General features: G+C 37.0%; 2 protein-coding genes across 2 annotated transcripts; one reads left to right on the top strand and one right to left on the bottom strand.

Moving 5' to 3' along the window:
• The first annotated feature begins 9,323 nt into the window (after positions 1-9,323).
• LOC111025283 (transcription factor MYB8) lies at positions 9,324-10,846 on the top strand. Its single transcript, XM_022303120.2, has 3 exons — positions 9,324-9,607; positions 9,715-9,844; positions 10,301-10,846. The coding sequence occupies exons 1-3, from the start codon at positions 9,475-9,477 to the stop codon at positions 10,758-10,760; spliced, it is 723 nt and encodes a 240-aa protein (XP_022158812.1). The 5' UTR covers positions 9,324-9,474; the 3' UTR covers positions 10,761-10,846.
• Positions 10,847-15,676: 4,830 nt separating this feature from the next.
• On the bottom strand, positions 15,677-17,137 carry LOC148212816 (uncharacterized). The gene has a single exon (XM_088120937.1). The coding sequence runs from the start codon at positions 17,135-17,137 to the stop codon at positions 15,677-15,679; it is 1,461 nt and encodes a 486-aa protein (XP_087977063.1).
• Between the last annotated feature and the right edge of the window lie 4,611 nt (positions 17,138-21,748).

The raw sequence follows: 21,748 nt of genomic DNA on the forward strand, positions 1-21,748 counted from the left end.
CTCTCTCTTTACAGAGTAGTAGAACTTCAAGCCTTTTTCGTTGCCGTCACTGTTTGTTTCCTACGTGTTTTTTTTTTTTTTTTACCATCGTTAAAAGTCAGATTCTATTTTCTTCTTCTTGAAAATACATAGAAAAGAGGATAAAACATAATTAGTAAACATTAAGTTTTATATGAATAATCTTTCCCACTTAAAAATTTAACGAGAGTTAGTCAGCACAAACATCTAAATATATATTTGTCATAGAATGAATTATTGAATGTGACCGTCTCTTAATAACTATTAGAAGCAAGTTTCAAGGATCGGGAAGTTTCTAATAACCGTTCAAAATATATTTTTTTTTTATCAAAAAAAAAGAAAAGATTTTCTCTCATATGCCCACCTATGGGTAATTAATGTGGTATGACTGTGGATATTGTTTGGAGAGAGGTTGTGTGGTACTGTGTTTTGAACCCCTCCCCCATTTTCAGAAAAAAATTAAATTTTGAGTTAGGGTGGCAGAGGTACGACATCTTTCAATTGGTCTTTAAGTTTTTTTTTTTTTTTTAATTCAGATTCCAAATCACGACTTCTTGAGTGAAGATAAGTATTTTAATTGATTGAGCGGAGCTCGAGTTGGTTGTTGGTCGTCTTAAATGATCTGGCTCCCTTCCTAGCTTTAAATCTCATTTTTTGTCCACTACAACTTTAGCTTTAGGTATATTTCATTATTTGAGTTTAAACTTTTAAAATGTCTATTTTGACCTTTATTTTTTTAAACAACCCAATTTTAATTTTTTGTCATTAATTATTTCATATATATGATAATGTACCGTTGGTATTTACCGGCTGGTTAATAGCAATAAGAGAGCGAAGAACAAATAATTCTCCGTACTAATTATATATATAGATATATAGATACATACATATATGTAAAATTTGAAGCTGTCTATATTGGTTAGAGAATATTAAATGGACAAATATTAAAATGACAAAATAATAGTAAAATCAAAATATTTAACTTTTAGACGTTTCAAGGATTTAATAGATATTTCGATATTTCTAAGATCAAAATTGTTATTTTTTAAAGTCTAGAAAAAAATATACAATAAAATTGAAAGTTAAAAGGACTAAAATGAAATTTAAACCCTAATTATAATTAATTTTGTCTATAAACAACCTAGCTATCAAATTTGACGATTCTAAAGTTTTAAAATTTCTCATGTTAGTCCTATCAAGTTCTAACAAGTTTCTTTTATCCCTTAAAAAGGTTTCTCAAAGATTCAATCTTTGATTGTAAAACTTCTAACAAAGGAAAAAAAATACTCAATTTCTAAAAAAATTATTTGAAATCTATGACATTAAATGCTAAAAATCATAGCAGTGCCCAACGCCATTTTTTTTTTGAAATTTTGTTGTAGCGCCACGAGATTGTCCCTAGCGCTGCGGCGATCTCCTCTCGGCCTGAAAGCCTCTTGCAGTGTCCGATGCCATTTTTCATTCCTTCGATTGTCCTGACGCGACCTGGCTCGACCCTAATTCATTCTGATGTCGATCTGGCTCCACCAATTCCAACAAAATCCTCACGCAATCTCTTTTGTGTAAAAAAACATAATAATAATAATAAATAAAACGGAAATTTCATCTTATGCATATAAGAACGTTATAGCTCCTCATTTTACCTTTAGTTTACGTCAATTAATTAAATATTAATATTCAACAGCATATCTAGATAACATATCAATTTATGGATCCAAAGAAGACTCTAATGCTTAAGACTACTTCAAAATTGGTCATGTCACTGAATCCAATAATCCTTTGAATATTTGAATGATCTTAATAATTTACTTTGGGACTTTTAAAAAAAAAAAAAAACAAAAACAAAATAAGAAGTTAAAAGTATTATAAATGAATTTGAATATTCTTAATTATTTCTGAACAAGATTTGTGTCCAAGTCATAGGGAATAATATTTAAAGTAATTATTTCTGAACATGCAAACTTAAAACATAAATTAAATCAAGATAAAATAATTAGTCAAAGAGTATAGCCTTGTTTGCAAAATAGTTCTAAAGGTGGGGGTGAAAATCAATTTCATTTTTTACAATTCTTTTACTAGTTTTAAATATAACAAATATGCTTAAGTAAAAATCAATATTTTATATGTGTAAATTTCGCTTAGCAAAATGACCGAATTTGCACCACTCTCTTTTGATTAACGAGGTTCGAAAACTTGCAAAAATAAAAAGAAATACATAGTGGTGTGGTGTTAGCCCCAACAAAAATATTTAAGTTCAGATTCGGGTTTGTGTTAAGCATAGCAAGCATTAGAGTTTTGTAGCATATCTCGATAATGAGAATTTGCTTTCTCTTTATAGAGGGAAAATCCTAGTATCTCTAATATATTTTCTTGTTTTCAATCTCCAAAATTTGAGGGATTTGAGTTGAAAAGCTCGTTAGGCCTTCAAAAGAACTAAGAGAACGAGTCTAGCCCAGTTGACTGCGTCTCACAAACTAGGGCCCAAAGGACTCAATTCAATTTATATGGTTTGCTCGACCTCCTGGGTCTATGCTTACGAACTTGATTTATTGAACTCACGGGGCGTTTTTAAGAAGTAGGTTATTGCAAAAACAAAAAAGAAAAAAAAATTATTAGTAAACTGAAGTCTGAACTATCTTCTTAAAACATGCATAAAATCGTGTTTTTTTTATAAGTCAATTATACAATTAAATATAGAGTTATTAAATTTTAGAATAATGATGAAAGTTGTAGAAAATATTAATAAAAAAAAAGCCTACATGCAAATAAGAAAAATCTAAGAAAATAAGATATAAGTTTAAAATATGAAAGGAAAAAATAATAAATATGAAAATAAAAGGGTTATTAAGTCATATCCAAAAAATAATTAGAATCTTGTTGGTTGGGCCAAGATGACACCCATTCCAGCCCACATTCCTATTTTACTAAATATTGGGCACAACAAATTTTGGGGAATAGAAATAAATATTCAATTGTAATTTATATAAATATTATAGCATAATAGTTAAAATATAATTACAAATAAGGTAAAATAAAAAAAAAGTAAATTAATAATAACCAATGTAAGTGATTTTCTAGTAGAGTATTAAATTTTTGTCGATATGTCAAACATTTCCACATGTTCATGGATTCGACATCGATATGAAAGGTAAATTGACATTTCTGTGGTATTGCAAAAAAATTAAGGAAATGTAAAATATGTCTGCATAATATCACTGATGTGGATATAATGTTGGTATTCATCATTTTTTTTGGAAAAAGTATGAAATGTTTATTTGTTAATTTAAATATTCTTTTATAAATTTTTTTTATTTTTATACAATCTTAAAAATATCTATAGGCATCAATATTTTATCAATATTCTCATTAATATTTCTCTAAAATTGAAACCTCAACATTTCCATCTATATCACATTTAAAACCTTGTTTACTATTGATTATTTATAATCAAATAATATAAATATATAAGAAATTTAATATGCTCTTAATTAATCAAACTCTACTTTGTATGAGTTACTATATTTTTATTTTCTTTAGAAATACCATATTTTTATTTATCATTTAAAAAATGTTATATTTATGATTACTTTTATTTTTATTTTTAGTTTTTGAATTCAACAAAATGTGAAAGTAAAAATTCAAACCTCTTATTCTTTTTATCAAATTTAGTTAGTTTTAATTTAAATATATAAATTTTAAGGACTTTCTTGTAACTATTCTTCACGTCCAACGTCAAAGTTAGATATAATGGGAAAATATGTTTTTTTTTTTTCAATTTAACTAGAATTTGATAAATAATTCTCTTTTTAAGATTAAATTTATTTCCTGACAATTCCTTTGTTTTATAATATGCCTCGTAAAACTATTTTCTGTTTTTTATTTTCAAAAAACATGATCTTTTGATAATCCATTCGTTATCCAATTTTTAGATTTTGAAAATTTAAGTAATTTTTTTTAAAAAATGCAAAAATTACACTAAATGGAAAAATAAAATTTGTAATTATAAAAGTATAATTACTTTTTTACTTTTTTTTTTAAAAAAGTGATTTTTTTGTTGGTCTCATGTGATTGTATTGACTTTTACTGGTCAAGTTATATCATTTTTATAAAAATTTTAAGTCTAATGTTTTATGTATAAATAAATATTCTCTTTATAATGATTCTCTCTATATATTTATATTATTATATATGTTAAGTAAAATGTTTGAGCCAATCCTAGTGTAGCTTAACTAGATAAAAACACATATTACCATCCTTAAGTTGATAGTTCAATCCCACCCCCAAATTCAAAAGGGAAAAAAATAAAAAAATAATAAAGTAAGATGTTTGAGAGAAAAATCAAATGTCATTTAATTTATTAGCTAACTTGAGTATAATTCAACCAGTTAAGACATAAATTTTTCGATCAAATGGTTGTAGGTTCAAATCTTTATAGTGCAACATGTGGGGGTGAGAATTCAAACTCATGACGTTTTGGTCAAGATAGATGTCCCGACCAGTTCAACTATGTTAAAATTGGCTGTGTCAGTTGTTGGTGTAGTTAAAAAAAAAAAATCTCATCCATTTAATTAGTTAACTAATTAAATACTAAACACAACGTGCCTTATTTGGCGCCTTTGATTGTGGTCACTTTCTTTTTTAAAGTTTCTTTATTTATTTTTCCTTTTCTTTCTTCATAGTCAAAGTATATTGAGAAAATAAATAATATTATCAATCATATTGTGAAGTTACACGTGGACAAGAAACTAGGTTGGTCAACAAATTCCAATCATTATTATTATTTGTTGAGATGCATTATTTTCCAAAAAGACCATTTTAAAAGAAGTAGTTGAACACATACATCAATTTTGATTTGTACTTTAATTTTTAAATAAAAACAACCCATTGTTTGAAAATCAAAGTAGACTTATATTCATATAAAAACAAAATCTTTATTTGATTGATGTATACAAGTCTCTTTAGGTGAAATTAATAATAAATTTATATCCTTTTAGAGCAAAAGTGAACAAAAAAAAAAAAAAAGAAGATAATTTTCTTTAACATAATGCTAACCATCTCGAACTTTACTCTATTTTAAAATAACTTTATCGAATAAACTACTAAAATTTTTATTATATTTTGATGTTTTAATTTTTCGGCTTGTCTTCTTCATTTAGTAAATAGCGGTTGAAATCCTTCGAATTGAGGTCATGAAAAAAACTTGAAAATTTTTATTTCATGGTCAATGATATAGTGATATATAAATCAGGTTTAAATTTTTTGTCAACATGTCTACATTTTCATAATCAACAAGAAGAGATGGATCAACATTTTTCATAGTATCGAAAAAAAATGACAAAATATAAAAAAAAACAAAATCAACAAAATATCACTAACATGGACATAATATTAATGTTACTAAATTTTAAATTATTCAAAAATAGTGAAATACTTATCTGTTATTATGATTCTTTTATTTTTACAATTTTTTAGGAATATCCATCAACAATTCTATCAAATTTTGAGATCTGGAAATTTCACATCGAGATTTAAAACTCTGTATATAACTAATTAAGGATTTAATATATATATCCTAATCAACCATGGCCTTTCTCACTAATTTGATATGATTTCATTAGTTACATGTTCTCTTTAGTTTGCTTCAAACTTTTTCTAGAAGTGGAGGTTAAATTAATGATTGGCTCCAATAATTACCTCAAACTCAGAGTTAATTCCAAACAAATAAAAGAATGGAGTGAAGGAAGAAAGCAAGAAATAAGATAAAATTTGAAAAAAAAAATGGAATTAATATATTTTTGGAATTCAAGAATGAATGTTTAAAAAAGAAGGGATACCTTTTCAAATATATTATCTTTTCAAATTTGCTCAAATTTTTCACAATCAAATGAATCAACATATGTACAAAATAAAAAAATAAAAAAAAACCTATATAATTAGTCATAAATTTGGAAGAAAACAAATTTAACGGGTATTAATTTCACGGTCTATTCACTTTATATTAAATTTGTTAAAATTGACAATTACAAGTTAACGTTTATTCACGGAGTCTAATATCAAAATTAAAAAATAATAATAATAATGAGAAACAATAATTAAAGTAATAATTTTCTTAAATAATTTAATAAAAAAAAGTTAACACAATTGTCTAAACGTAATTTTTATTTTATAAAATTTAGGTTAAATAACAAGTTTAGTCTTTAATTTTCAAGCTTGCCTCATACGCCTCTGAATATGTCCAATAAATCTTTAAACTTTCAATTTTGTGCATTTCAAATATACATCAAAATAACCTATCACACCCTTTTTAAATTTCATGCATCTATTAAATCCAAAATTAAAAGGTCATAATCCAATTTAAAAAGTGTTTAATATGTCAGGAATGGATTAGATATAAAATTGATTAAATACTTTTAAAATTTGGGCACCTATTAGACATAAAGAATTAAAATTTAAGAAATGTTCAATAATCGACAGATAGTGAAAGTAGAAAGACTAAACTTATTAATTAACTTATAAACATTTAAATATTGAAAGAAAATATTTTAAAATATAGTAATTACAAAAGTTGCCGCACATGAGAAACATGAGTTTTCAAATTTTTCAGTAGTGCTTTCGAGTGGAAAACACTAATTAAATGTTTTCTCTCTAAGTAGTTTATAATAAAAATGACCAATTATGCAAAACTTGGACTTCGAAAAAGCTGATGAATGAAGGAACCTACATAGACAGAGTAAAAAGCTCTGTTCAAGTCAATAATTATATGATTTTATATTTGAGAGAGAATAATTTGGCGTACTTGAAAAGTGAGACATGCGAATGCGATTCTATTTATAGGGTGTTAACTTCTAAGAGGGATTGAAGAACAGTTATGACCATCTTTTAAATCACGGTGTGTTGTCGGAAAGACACAATTGAGTGGTTTTGTGATACAGCTCATCTTTTATTGGTTGAGCTATCTATGTCCTTTTGTTGAGGTACTCCATGGCTGAATTATGAATCAAGGTCAAAGGTCTTTCATGGGCGAGGTATCTCTTATGGCCAAGGTATCTTTTATAGTCGAGGTATTGCTTATGGCCAAGTTATCCCTTTTGATTGAGCTACCTCTTATGGTCGAGCTATATCTCTTATGATCGAGCTATCTCTTAAGGTTGAGCTACCTCTTATGGCCTAGCTATCTCTTATTATCGAGGTTGTTCTTATGGGTCCATGTGTCATGTTGTACATTTTTTTTATCACCTACCGTTGGCCCCAATTGAATTGGAGCTAAGATATGGTCGGCTTGGAAGTTCTAAGGGATGATCTTCCTCCAAGATAGTTCATCCTTTAAGTTTACACGAGCTCTCTCAATGGGAGCTTGCATTTAGGTCGAGGTGAACTTTATCGTAAATCACTTTTAATTATTGTTTTAATATATTTTAAATTTTAAAATCACTTTTAAATACCATGACAATGGTGGGAAATGTTGGAGCTAGTGATACCTGTGTTCGAGTAAAAAGTGATTTGTCTTGCTCGTCATCAAGCCAAAAGGCCAATTTCATACTATAACGCATACTATTTTACTAATAATTCAAATGTTGAAGAGGACTCTGGCCAAACGTAGGTCTATCATTTACCTTAATTAGTTGAACTATGCTCATATCGATAAGAAGGGAGATGGAGCTACCGAGTAAAAGTATATATGTACATCGTCTCCATTATCGCCATCGATAAGAGGGAGTTAGAGCTACGAAATATAATTTTCGTCACCAAAAGTATCTTATGATGAAGAAATTTCTATTTATCGTCAAAAGTTCCATCGCCAAAAAATATGTATGTATGTGTGTGCGTCTATATATATATATAAAGCATAGTAAAAATAAATAGTGAAGGTAAAGGGTAGATATGGGAGTTGGTTAAATCCCTTTTGGATTTACCCTCCTCAAATTGATGGGTCTTAGTCTTAGTGGACCAAACTCAAACTCAAACCTCAACCTTGGCTTTGGCTTGGCTTGCCTTCTAGAAGCTTAGACAACTCAACAACAAAACTCCTTTTCTTTTTCTTATAAAATAAAAAAGGAAAAAAAAAAGAAACATATGGCATGGAAAATATTATAAAGAAACAAAATTTTCTTTTTAAAATATGGTTGGAACATATTCAAAGCCCAAAGCTTTGGTAGGGGCCACCCAATTCTTCTTCTTCTTCATCTTCTTCATCTTCTAGATGTTGTTGTTGTTTTTTCTTTTCTCTTTCCAAAATTAAAATAATATGCACTATTATTTCATTTCAGCCCTCTCTTCTTTATTCTCTCTGTCTCTTGACTCCCTAATTTATATGTTAAAATACTACTTTGATTCATTTTGTTTTCATCGTAATTTGAGTACTAAATTTTTATCGACACATCTATATTTATATTTTCTTCGATGTTTCTACATGTTTATAAGTTCGACGTCAAATATATCAACAAAATATCAACAATATGATAATAATCTTAATATATATTGTTAATTTTTTAAATTATTTAAAAATGGTGAAATTTTAATTTGTTAAATGAAATATTTATTTCTGAGTTCTTTTTTTTTTATTTTTTAGAAATATTCATCGGCATCTACATTTTATTGATATTTCTATCGATGTTTCCATAAACTTGAAACATCGACATTTCCATCGACATCTACATTTAAAACCTTGACAATAACTTTAATTTTACTCATTTTAGTCCCTCCACTTTCAAAACATTTATTTTTATCTCGGTTACTTTTAAAGTGACCACTTTGGTACCAATTTCAACACAAATCTATGCATATAACGAAAAACTCATGACTATATTTCAAGAAATATATTGAGTATAGTACGTCATATTGAAATGAAATGACCAAAATCGTCACTTTTCAAAAGTAGGGGATCAGTCCCCTGGAGATGGTGTAGTGGCAAGGACATGAGGCCCTGTGGTATCACCTATATCATGAGGTCTCATGTTCGAACTCTGCATCGGTCACAAGGTTGCTTCAGCCCACGCAATGAGTTCCGATTATAGAGTCCACTAGCTACAAAGGGACGACCAAAACGAATGCTTCGGAAGTACAGGGGTCAAAATAGAAGAATATATAGTTGCAAATAGAATAAAAAAGAAGACCCAAAGGGCAAAAGAAAGAAAAGTGAGAGAGAGAGAGAGAGAGAAGCAGCTACCAAATCCAGCATTAATGTAATTGAATAAGAACCACTCATCTTTCTCACCAACCCGGTCAAACATGCCCTAGTGCTGCCCGCTGCCCGAAAACATAACAACGTTAATAAGAAGTCCCGAGTCAATTGGTTCCTCATATACTCTCTCTCTCTCTCTCTCTCTCTCTCTCTATTTCGTCACCAACTCTCTTTTCCTTTAATTTTCCCCATACTTTTTTTCTCTCTCCCTCTCTAGATCTGTGAATCAGTGTTGTTGGAGGTGAAAACGGTGTCGTATCGTATCGTGTATCGCCATGGGGAGATCTCCCTGTTGCGAGAAGGAGCATACCAACAAGGGGGCGTGGACGAAGGAAGAAGACCAACGACTCATCGATTACATCCAAATCCATGGCGATGGCTGCTGGCGGTCTCTCCCTAAAGCTGCCGGTATTAGAGATGTCTTAACTGTTGAGTTAATTTTTTTTTTTTTTTTCCTTTTGTTATGTTGCTTGGCGTTTGACCTTGCGTTTTGTGTGTTGTTGTTGGATATGTAGGGTTGCTTCGGTGTGGGAAGAGTTGTCGATTGAGGTGGATCAACTATCTACGCCCCGATCTCAAGAGGGGGAACTTCACTGACGATGAGGATGAACTCATCATCAATCTCCATAGCCTGCTTGGTAACAAGTGAGTTTACATCTAGATCGCGGAGAAATACTCTCTGTTCAAACTTGTGTAATAATGTCATTTTCTTGAGTTGCTCATTGTTGAAAATTTGATAGTTTATTATTTTTAATAAACAATTTCATTGTTTTTGTAATTTTTTTTTCCTTAGTTGTCAAACATTTTAATAGTGGGAGAATAAAATAGATATTCACGAATGAGAACCTAAATATTTCTTAATTAATATTAGAACAGTAATAGAAATTCCTTATTGTCCATCACTAAAATTTTAACAAACGTTCACTTTTTGGAAAGTTCTCTCATCTCTCTAATGGTGAGTGGTAAGAAATTTTTTCTCCGTTGTCCAATCTACAAGGAAGTATTGCTTGTCGCCCCTCATACATATTTTCAAACTCACAATAATTTAACCTACTTTTGAGTTCAATAGTGATTTAACCTTACGAATATGGCACATGGCAGGTGGTCTCTTATTGCAGCACGCATGCCAGGTAGAACCGATAATGAGATCAAGAACTATTGGAACACCCACATCAAACGCAAGCTCTACGCCCGAGGAATCGACCCTCAAACCCACCGCCCGCTCCTCCATAAACCCAGCGCTGCCACTGACATCCACCGGAGGCGACCCTCCGCCAAGCCTTCTGCCACATCGGCCGAAGATTCGAGCAGCAGCAGCTGTGTGACGACGGAGGTGGAAGACAATAACAACAACAACCCACCACTCAATCTCGAGCTCTCCATAGCCCTTCCCTGTGATAATAGTACGCAGCCGAAGAACGGCCAGCAAGACCACCCCCGGCCGGCCGCAGCCGGAGCTGCCGTTTTGTTCCAATTTGGCGGCGGCGATACGGCGGAGGAAACTGAAAGTTCCGTCCATCATCATGTCTTCAGATATTACAGTACACCATTTACTTCTTGATTATTCAGTTTGTGCAGAGTTTGATCAGTCAGAATTTTGTAATATTTTGGCGTAATGGTTAAATTAGAGATATAATATGAGCTAAATATATTTATGTTTTACTCCATGATATTTGAGTTAATTAATATTTTTCAATTATATAATGAAGGTTAAGATTGACTGATGAAATATTAACTAATTAATATGAGGTGATACTTGAGGGAATTTTTCTTTTTAATGTTGCTAATATTTAAATTTATTTTGAAAATAATGTCAATTTGAAATTTATTAGAAAAATAATGCTTTGAAAATTCTTCCACTATTGATCGTCCACTTCAAGAGTGGGTCATCTCTTTGACCTACATACGTGACATTGCATGACTTCTACTTTGGTAGAGTAGAAATTAAACGTCGTCGCCAAAAGTCTAATGTAAAAAATTTTGAAATGCACGACAGATTTTGCAACAAAGTGTAATTTCGTCGCCAAAAGTGACTTATGGCGACGATAGACGTAAGTTTAGTCGCCATAAATTACTTTTCGTGACGAAATCTTATATCGTTTCCAAAAAGGTCCGTCGAAACTAAAATTTCTTGGAGTGAGTGGTTATATGGATCCTCTAATCCAGAGGTCTTAGGTTAAGTCTTCCAATATACTTGATGAGATTCTAGTGACTCTCATTTAAGTGTCAGTTTTTGTTTAAATTTAGTATATTTCTATCTCTTCATTATTTTTTTTGTTTTTGTTTTTTTTTTTAAAAAGCTAACGTGACTAACAACATGCAATGCCACGTATGTAGGTGGTCTCTGCAATAGACGACCAGAGAAAATCAAGTGAGAGGAATTTTCAAAACATTGTTTTTGGAATAAGTTTCATTTAGCATTATTATCAAAATAAGATTAAATGTTAACAATATTAAAAAAAAAATCTCATACTTTGACCCTTTAATATAAATGTCAAAATTTTTACCTAACTCCTTAAAAAAATTTGATTTTCTAGATAGTCTAATTTCTCCTCTAATTTGTATTAGCTTACTAAATAATAAATATTATGCTACATAATTGATCACCAATCACTTTTACACTTACCAACGATACGAGGAGAGTATAAAAGAAAAATATCAAAACATAATTAAGGGATTAAATGAAAAAAATATATACAAAACATTTTAAACAAAAAATATATACTTTAACTTGTGGTAATCCGAGCATAACTCAATATATAATATACATCAATTACTGTTTTAACTTTTGAAAATTCTACTCTAATCGTTTGAACTAAAAAAAAAACACACACACACACATATATATATTTAGTACAGTATGTTGGAGAGGGGAATCGAATAACCTCTTGATTGGAGGTTGTTGATGCGTGGATTTCGGTCCTCCGGTTCTCCTCCTCGCACCTACCAAACTTGTTGATCCGGGACTAGTACCTGCAAAACCAGATGAGCTAAACTGGTGCGACTCTAGTCACACGGGCTCCGATGCTTAAGTTAGCAGGAGGATAATGTGAAATGTCGCTAGTTTTAGATGCCCTTACCTCTAAGGCTGGATCGCTACTTATAGTCGCCAGGTTGTTCCAGAACATTCCATAGGTAGCTAACCCTAATTTCGTTGGCGGGCTTGGGCGAAACCGTGGATCGAAGACGAAGGGCCGCTGGAGGGCCGTGGGCCGTGCCACGGGTCGGGACCGAGCCCCGGGTTGGGACCGAGCCCATCGCAGCCCAGTGGCTTCCTTCCGATCTTCACCTGTACCTCGACTTTCAGTTTCCATTGCATAACAGTTGCCCCCTGCTCTCAATGTGATGCTTTCGATCTCATTGGGAGCATAGCTTTTGTAGTGATCTATCTTGTCATATGGGCCCGAGTCGAATGAATTGTCGAATCATTGCGGGGCTCATGGCACCCTTGTCGCAGTGAGTGATCTTATCTTCACGGGACACGAGAAAGTGAAAGTGTATGTCAATTTTCCTTTTCCTTGCAAGACCCGATGCAGCTTGTCATGCAACTGTCACATCTACAGTAGACCCATGCTTTGAGATCTCAAGGTGTTGGGCGCCGAGCCGAGATGTCACAAGTGTGTTGGGTATCGTGCCAAGTAGTCACAAGGGTGTTGGGTACCGAGCCGAGTAGTCACAAGAGTGTTGGGCCTTGTGCCGAGCACCCTTTGGCCCGCTGGGTAAAGACCTCTGGACCGAGAACTGTGCTATGAGTTTAGGGCTATTTAAACCCCTCCATCCTCATCAATTTTTGCCAACCTCCCAACAAGGTATTCATTTCTCTGCCCTGTTCTTTGTCGTATTTTCTTTTTATATGGCCGGCCTTGATTTCGAGTGGACTTCTTCGGATGATGGGTCATCATCGCATCCTTCGTCAGAGTCCCAGTCTTATCGTCCATTTTGGATGGATAACTCCACTCTTACGGCGAAGGACCTGCGCCGCTTGCGTTCGAAATACCGTATCCCGGATTCGGTTAGCCTTCGTCTTCCGAACCCGGGAGAGAGTATTAACGGTTCTTATCCCGGTGAAGTAGTATTTTATGCTGCGATGTTCCAATTTGGAGTTCGCCTACCATTGCCTCTTTTCCTTCAAAACTTTTTAGCTTTTAATCAAATAGCTCCTTCCCAAATCGTCCCGAACGGGTGGTCTACTTTGATTAGCTGCTTTATTTTGTGGTCGCACCTCGGGGGTGAGCAGCCTCTAACCGCCGCGGATTTTATGTCGCTTTATTATCTCAAACACAGCCCCGAGGATAACTTTCATTTTTATGTTAGTTCCCGGAACCAAATTCTGGTTATGGGTCCCTCCTCAGTGAAGCATTGGAAGAACGAATGGTTCTTTGTTGGCCATGACTGGCTGGCCCATGATGAGAGAGGGTTGTATTTTCCTGTCCCGACCGAGTGTAGGGAGTTGGGTAAGTAGCTTCCGAACTCCGCCGGGACTTTCGCAAACGTCAATTCTGATATTCCTTTTTGTTGGCAGTTTCCCGCAATTGTGAGCTCACCGCCGAGGCAACCACTTTCTATCACACCATTATCCAGCTACCGGATATCGAGCGTTGAGGCCCAGATTTGGTTACGGAGCAAAACCTAGTGGATTTTGGCTTGGCCCTTCCGCGTAACCCTCCAGGTCCTTGTCGAAATCCTCTCTTCACTTTGCATGAACGTCGCTTTTTACCTTTATCTTTGTTTGTAGACATGTCGAGACGGAGTGCTTCCTTGTATGAAAGAGAGCGTCGCCGGAATACCCGGGGTTTGGGGGCCAGTTCCAGTCGGGCTTCGGATATCGAGGTAACTGATTTGACCGAGGAGGGACTCCCTTCACAACACGCTCGATCTTTCATGTCTCCGACAGCCCCGAGGCGCTCTGCTCGACTTCATGGGACAGCTACCCCGTCCTCCCCCCGAGGACACCCAGGAAGCTCCTCTCAAGTCCCAATTTTCCCTTTCTCTGGCCCATATAATTCTGATGCTGACGGGACAGCTTACCTGGAAAGAGCATTTAGTCTCTGGCAAGGCCTCGGCGACTCATCAAGTGGGTCAGACTTTGGTCTGTCAAATCCTCAGCACAGCATCAGCACCTGCTTTAGCGATCTCCACCAGGTGAGTGCTTGGTATCCTCCAGTACTTGTCATAGCATTCTCCCCTAACGTTGAATCTTATCCTTGGCAGACTTTCAACCGTCTGGTGGTATTCTCGGGTCGAATTGCTGACGAAATTAACCACCTCCGCTGCCACTATGCCCCTCGGGAGGAGCTGGAACAGGTCATTTCTTCCTTCAACCAGGCAACCAGCCTTCTGGAGGGTACCCAACGTGAGTTGGAAGCAGAGAAGAGAAAATCTCGAGACGAGCTAGTTAACCTGCAGAGGAGACTTGACGAGGCCAACACTCGACTCTCTAATTCTGAGTTCTTGGCCAGGGAATTCAAGAAAACTCAGGAGTATGTTGACTTGCAAAACTCTACCATGGAGTGCGGTGTTTCCTGGTCTCTCCGTCAGGTTTCTACTCAACACCCTGACATTGACTTTTCTTTCCTCCCGGAGTGTTTTAGGGCCGAGCGTGACGCTCCTGACGACATGGATGACGACGACGACGAGTAATAGGGTAGCTTGAGCGAGTAGTTCTTACGGTTGACTTTTATGTGCTTTGTCACTAAGTTACTTGTATTCTTTTCTTTGGAATCATCAATTAACCCTCTTACCAGTCACTTACTGGCTTACGGCTCTAACCCTGATGGAGTTTTGTTGCTTTCTTTTCGTAGGTTTCTAACTCGTTGGTCATAGCCAATGGTTTTACACCCGCTGTTGTTTTTGTATTTTTACTTCATCTCATGTTTTAACCGTGCTAGGCCAATTGACCCGCTTCTGGTTTGGCCGTGTTGAAATTGTTTAATTGTTCTTTCCAAACATGTCGATTAAAGTAGATTCATGCTTCGTCGCACATGATCGGCATCGAGTGATGGTCGGACCCGAGCAGTGGTCGGTCCACGAGCCGTGTTTAGTCGAAAATAAGACCTATTAACAAACATAGGCTATCTCGTAAAACCGCTGACTAATGTAGATCTGTGCCTGTTCGCACTTGGTCGACGCCAACAGTGGTCGGACCCGAGCAGTGGTCAGCCCCGAGCCCTGCTCGGTCTGCTCTGTATAGCTGGTTTTACCGTCACCGTGTAGGATTGGATTTACCAAGCTTACGTCGTTGAGTAGCCGTAGTCGGTACCTGTTGCCCCCTACTCTCAATTGTATTGTCGATATCCTTTGAGAGTACGCTTGTAGACGAGACAAAGTATTTTATCAAAAAGTCTCTTGGTATCTCGTTTTGGATTTAAGAGATACAGTTGACAGAGAATCAAATAAATGGGTACTTTATTGAACACAAGGAATTAGAAATCTTGTTAAAAGTAGAAAACAACCATATTTGAAGGAAGAAATAAAAGGTCAACAGCCCCCCTTAGTAGAAGTTCTGTCGTTGTCCCTCATTGAGGTATAGTAGCATTCTCGTGACACTCGTTGTTCTCCTTTAATTTCTCCTACCCCACCCGGTGTTGGGAACTTCATGGATTGGTGATATGTGGATGGTATTGCTCTGAGCATATGCATCGTCGGTCTTCCCAGTATTGCGTTGTAGGAGGATGTGTAGTTAACGACCAAAAAGTCCACCATCTTGGTGACACTCTTCGGCCCACTTCCGAATGTTACTGGCAACTCTATCCTCCCTTCGGGGATGACCCGTTCTGCCCCAAATCCTACCAGTGGTGCCGGACTACGCTTGAGCACCTTTTCTCCTAGATCCATAGCTTTGTAGGCTGTCCAGGAGAGGATATCCGCCGAGCTGCCCCCATCCACCAAGACTCGATGTACTTTAACATTTGCTATCTTCAACGTGATAACAAGTGCATCGTTATGAGGGTGAAGGAGGTGAGTTGCTTCGTCTTCCGAAAATTCAATTGTCACCGGCCGGTTTGTAGTATACGCGTGGTAGACCTCATTTTGCTCGCGACTCGTCCTAGCTTCACGCACATCTGCTTTCCTTTTTCTCCCAGATTCTCTTTCTATGGGGCCCCCCATTATAGTTCGAATCTCTCTTGCGGGAGACTTGTCGCTTTCGCCGTTCTGGGTCGCTTTAGGTTCCTCTACATACTCCTTGAGGTAGCCCTTTCGGATTAGTCCTTCCACCTCTTCCTTGAGATCAAAACAATCCTGAGTTGCATGGCCGTGATCCCTGTGGAAAAGACAATACTTGCCTTTGCTGCGCTTAGCTGACGGGGCCTTCATCCTCTCCAGCCATTTAAGCAACCTTTGGTCTTTGATCTCCATCAGCACTTGCTCGATTGGAACGGTGGTCGGGGTATACTTTTCAAATTTTCGGGGTGGATCTTTCTGGCTACTCCGATCCCTCTTCTCCCATCTCGACCCTTGCGGTTTATCTCCCGACCTCTCCCTCTTTGGGTCGGTTCGCTTTCCGTCAGGTTCCCTTTTTGAGTAAAAGAACTCACCAGCGCTCATGTACCTCTGAGCTCGGCTCAGCGCCTCCGAGAAGGTGTTCGGTGTTCTCTTTCCGAACGAGAATGACAAATGTTCATCCCTGACGCCGGACATGAAGGCCAGCAGAGATACAGCGTCTGTAAGGCCTTCTACCTGCAGCTTCTCCTCGTTGAACCGGGCTACATAGTCGCGTAGACTCTCTGTCGTCCTCTGCTTAATGGTTAAGAGATAAGCCACGGGTCGGCTCCGACACCGCCCCCTACAAACTGGGTCACGAATGCTCTGGCCAAGCTCTTGAAACTCGAGATCGACCCTCGTTTTAATTGTCGAAACCATATTCTGGTCGACCCGTTTAAAGTAGTCGAGAATACCCGGCACCTGACCGCTTCCGACACTCCGTAGATATCCATCCATTCCCGATAAGCATCTAGATGGTCCACTGGGTCGGTCGTCCGGTCGAATTGCTTCACCGTGGGTAGCTTGAATTTTGGAGGGACCTTTTCTCTCATGATTTCCTCCGTGAATGGTGAGTCGGCTTGATCCAGTAGTTCTTCGAGGTCGAATCCCTTCTCCTTGTGGCTATGTCGCTTCTCCGAGGACTCTGGCCGATCTGCCGGTTTGCCTTTGTCGAGACTTATCGGTTCAGAGTTTCTGTCATCATGGTCGCTCTTGCCCCCATTTGGTGCCGGGGATTTATGTTGCTTTTTCATCTTTCGAGGGTCGAAAATTCGGGTTCGTCGCCTGGTATTTCCACCTATCCGCAACTTGCTCCCTACACTGTTCGTTGACTCCTCGGTATCGCTTTCCGCTGGGCCCTTCCCCTTTTTCGGGTCTCTGACAAGGGGCACTTCGTCGGACTCCTGTCGCTCGAATTGTCGAAGGACTTGGGTCATGCGTTGAAGCATGCCCTCTACCTTGTCTTCCAAGACCGCGAACTGCTTTTGGAATGCCTCAGGGGTCGTTAATGCCTGCTCCTCGGGCAACCCCTCCTAACGCTCTTGGTTTGGCTGGCTGGTCCCATCCTCGGGTCCTCCAACCTAGGGGTCGCCCAAGTTCAGCCTCCTCTTGGCAGAGCAGTCATCATCAGAGCGTCGTAGACTCCTCTCTGGTGTCATGTTGCTCAACTGGATGCTTTAAGTCGTCCCCACAGACGGCGCCAATTGTTGATGCGTGGATTTCGGTCCTCCGATTCTCCTCCTCGCACCTACCAAACTTGTTGATCCGGGACTAGTACCTGCAAAACCAGATGAGCTAAACCGGTGCGACTCTAGTCACACGGGCTCCGATGCTTAAGTTAGCAGGAGGATAATGTGAAATGTCGCTAGTTTTAGATGCCCTTACCTATAAGGCTGGGTCGCTACTTATAGTCGCCAGGTTGTTCCAGAACCATTCCATAGGTAGCTAACCCTAATTTCGTTGGCGGGCCTGGGCGAAACCGTGGATCGAAGACGAAGGGCCGCTGGAGGGCCGTGGGCCGTGCCACGGGTCGGGACCGAGCCCCGGGTCGGGACCGAGCCCATCGCAGCCCAGTGGCTTCCTTCCGATCTTCACCTGTACCTCGACTTTCGGTTTCCATTGCATAACAGAGGTATATGTCAATTACCGTTGAGCTATGCTCGCTTTGGAAAAAAAAATGTTATAGCTTATAATATCCCAATAAAATTAAATCTTATGTGTTGTGGTATAGAGCAGTGGGGTAGTTAATTAAGAAAGTAAACTCGGAATAATTATGGGTATGAATGCCTTTATATATAAAATAATAATAAAAAAAGTATATAATATAAAAAAACACCAAATTTTAAAATATGCATCTGAATCTGATGCCAATTGAGAAAAAACGAGAAGCAGATGCCAGTCGCATTAATATACATATACATATATACATATATATATATACTTTGAGTTTAGAAGTTAAATAAGATTTTTAAAAAATCCGTTGAAAAACATACAAAGCCTCGATTAAATCTTATGCAGAAATTTTAGCTTTGGAATTAGACATAGAGAATACAACTCGATTGGTTAAAATATTTCTGTTATTCACAAAGTCGGGTTAATTTAAAGCATGAAAATATTAAATAAGATATTTGAATCAATAATTGTTCGTATTTTGCGTAGGAACAATAACAATTCTCTTTACGGTTTTTATAACAGGTATGATATTTGTTCTCTCGTAATTTTAATTTTGATTTCACCTTAAAAGGTCGATACTTATATATTTCCGTCCTTTTCCTTTGGCATATTCCAACTATAACAAAATAAAAAGGCTTGAAACTACTCTCTTAAAAGTTGTTGAGAGTCAAAGAATTGTGGGTAAATAAAACTGTTTCTTACTGACATAATACAAGTCTTATCTTCACAAAATCGCCACCACAAAGTACGGAAGCTTATAAGAGTGCCCTGCACCCATTTGGTGCCAATTGGGTAGGGGCTAAGTCGACCCGATTTAGAAATAACCATATTCAAACATTTGGGGTAGAAGGTAACACAACCTAATATCATGAGGAATCAAGTAGTTATATCTAAGAATACTTAGAAGTCCCTCGCCTCGGGACAGTTTGAAGGATCGAAGTCAATATTACCCTAGAAGAATGGGAATGTCTATGGTGATAAGCCCTAGAAATGCCTTGAGAAGAAGAGGGCCTATGCGAACGCTATATTTAACGACTGAAATTACGAATCTAAGCGAAAATCGATGAGGTATGGATCAGAAAGTTACCTAGAAGTCGACAAGTAAGATAAAATTGAATAAATTTCCTTCGCGAAGCTCAAGATAGACGATCGCGAAAGAGAAAAATTTTGTCCTAATTGACTGAAATGATACTGGGAGAAGGTTGCGCGAAGGAGGGGAAAGCAAAATTGAATCCAAAAAAGCCATATTTGAGTTTAAATACCTAACTGCTAATTGACCCCAATTCGTAAAAGGGGGAAGAAGGTAACTGTAATTTAATGATGACGTGGATGAAAGTTCTGAACTACTTCAGAAGACAACTGCGGAAATTCTAATCAACTCGAATATTTCCAAAGCTGGGTAGTCTAATGATTAAGCTGAAAATTCACCCAGAGTACACGTCACCAGCAGTTCGACCGAAAGCCATGTGAACAAGCCTCACAAGGCATGAACTTGAGAACCAGTTCGGAAGACTCACACAATGGAATTGTCGAACTCGTTTCTTTGAATCCGAACTCGACTCCAACATTCGAGTGGATAATCGCATAACTACATTCCCCTCTTAATGCGTACAATTCGCTCCGAATCTCAGAGATAACCATAAATTTGAAATTCCTTACACCAACGATTATCACATTACTATATAAATGCCCTTAAACTAAAAGAGAAAGGTACGCCATCTTTGAGAATTGAGATATATTTGAATTAACTCCCATCCTTTACTGACAAAATCTTCGGAGTGCTAACTCCTTTTTCGTAGGATTCCATTTTCGAGTGTTCTTGGAGATTTATTATTTTTGATGGAACAATTTCGGTAAAAACAAACATTGTATTAAGGGTATTTAAACATTGTATTAAATTTTTGTTGACACGTAGATATTTCCATAGATATTTTGAAATGTCTATAGATTCGACAAAGGTGCATCGACATTTATATAGTATCACAAAAAAAAAAAGTTTGACAAAATATCATGAATATGAACCTGACATTAATAATTGCAGGTTTTTAAACAAATCCCGACCAAAATAAACATAGGATCAAAACTCAAACAACAGTTCCCAAGTCAGGTCGTACAACAATAATAGACCTTAGCTTTCAAGGCGCGCAAGAGGACAGTGGTGACCGGCCCACCCTACCCGCATGAACTCTAGCATTATGCTCCTTCCAGATAAAAGAAACAATCGAAGTCCACACCAAGCACTACACACGACGACGCGCAAACTTCCTGTCACTAATGTGACTAACCCAAGCAAACTCAATAGACCAATATGAAATCCGATAAGAAGAACCAACCCAAACAATCATGTCAGACCATACCTCCGAATTAAAGGGGAACTCAAATAACAAATGGTCCCAAGACTCCAGGCTAGCACAGAACACATAGGAATCCGGAATGGAAGAGTCCCAACGACGTAAGTGATCCCTCGTAGCAAGCCGATCACGCAACACCAACCAAGCAATGAAAGAATGATTCGAAATGTTCCCACCAAACCAAACCAAAGAAAACCATGGAACAAGAGGCAGGGCCGGCTACAGCACGCCCCACGCACTCGACACTGAGAAGAGACCCGACGACGCCGGATTCGAAAGGGGCACACATCAACCCTCCCAACTAAAATCTGCACAGATGAAACCTCAAAGACTAGCTCCCAAAGATCAGCTGACACCCCATGCCAGCGCCACGAACTATAGGGAAACAGAAAACAAGCAACCTTCGCCCAGGTCGAGCTAGCAGCATCACAGATAATTCTGTCACCAAACCTCGAATAAATTGAAAACCCCGTAAGCTAAGCATCATGCCACACAAAACAACTCTGACCATCTCCAATAGCAAACCGAACCAGAGGCTGAAAAGTATCCCTGACAGAAAGAATATCCCCCCAACACCAGGAGAACCAGAGCGAAGCACGAACGGTCCAAATACAATCTCCCAAAAGTATATAAGCATCCACCCAAGCCACCCAAAGAGAACCCACTCCCATAATAAGAAGTCAGAGCAGCTTCATTATAGCGGCGGAATTCCAAGAGGCCAAGTGACGAACACCCAAACTACCATCCTGCAAAGAAATACCCACTTCAGACTAAGCCACCTTAGCCCCCGACAGCTTGCTCTCACACCCCTTCCACAAGAAAGAACGCAGAATCTACTCAACATGATGAATAACCCGAGCCGGAAGGATAAACACACTATCCCAATGAACCTAAACACTCTGTAGAACCGACCTAAACACTTTGAAAATTTGATTCTTTTAATTAGTAAAATAATATTGATTTATGCATTTAAAAATCAGATTAGACCGACCAACTTGCACATAGATCAATTTATTAAAACATCAACTTCTTATTAAAACATCGA

This window comes from Momordica charantia (genome assembly GCF_013281855.1).
Source record: "Momordica charantia cultivar OHB3-1 chromosome 2 unlocalized genomic scaffold, Mcharantia_2.0 BLBB01000002.1, whole genome shotgun sequence".
NCBI lineage: Eukaryota > Viridiplantae > Streptophyta > Magnoliopsida > Cucurbitales > Cucurbitaceae > Momordica > Momordica charantia.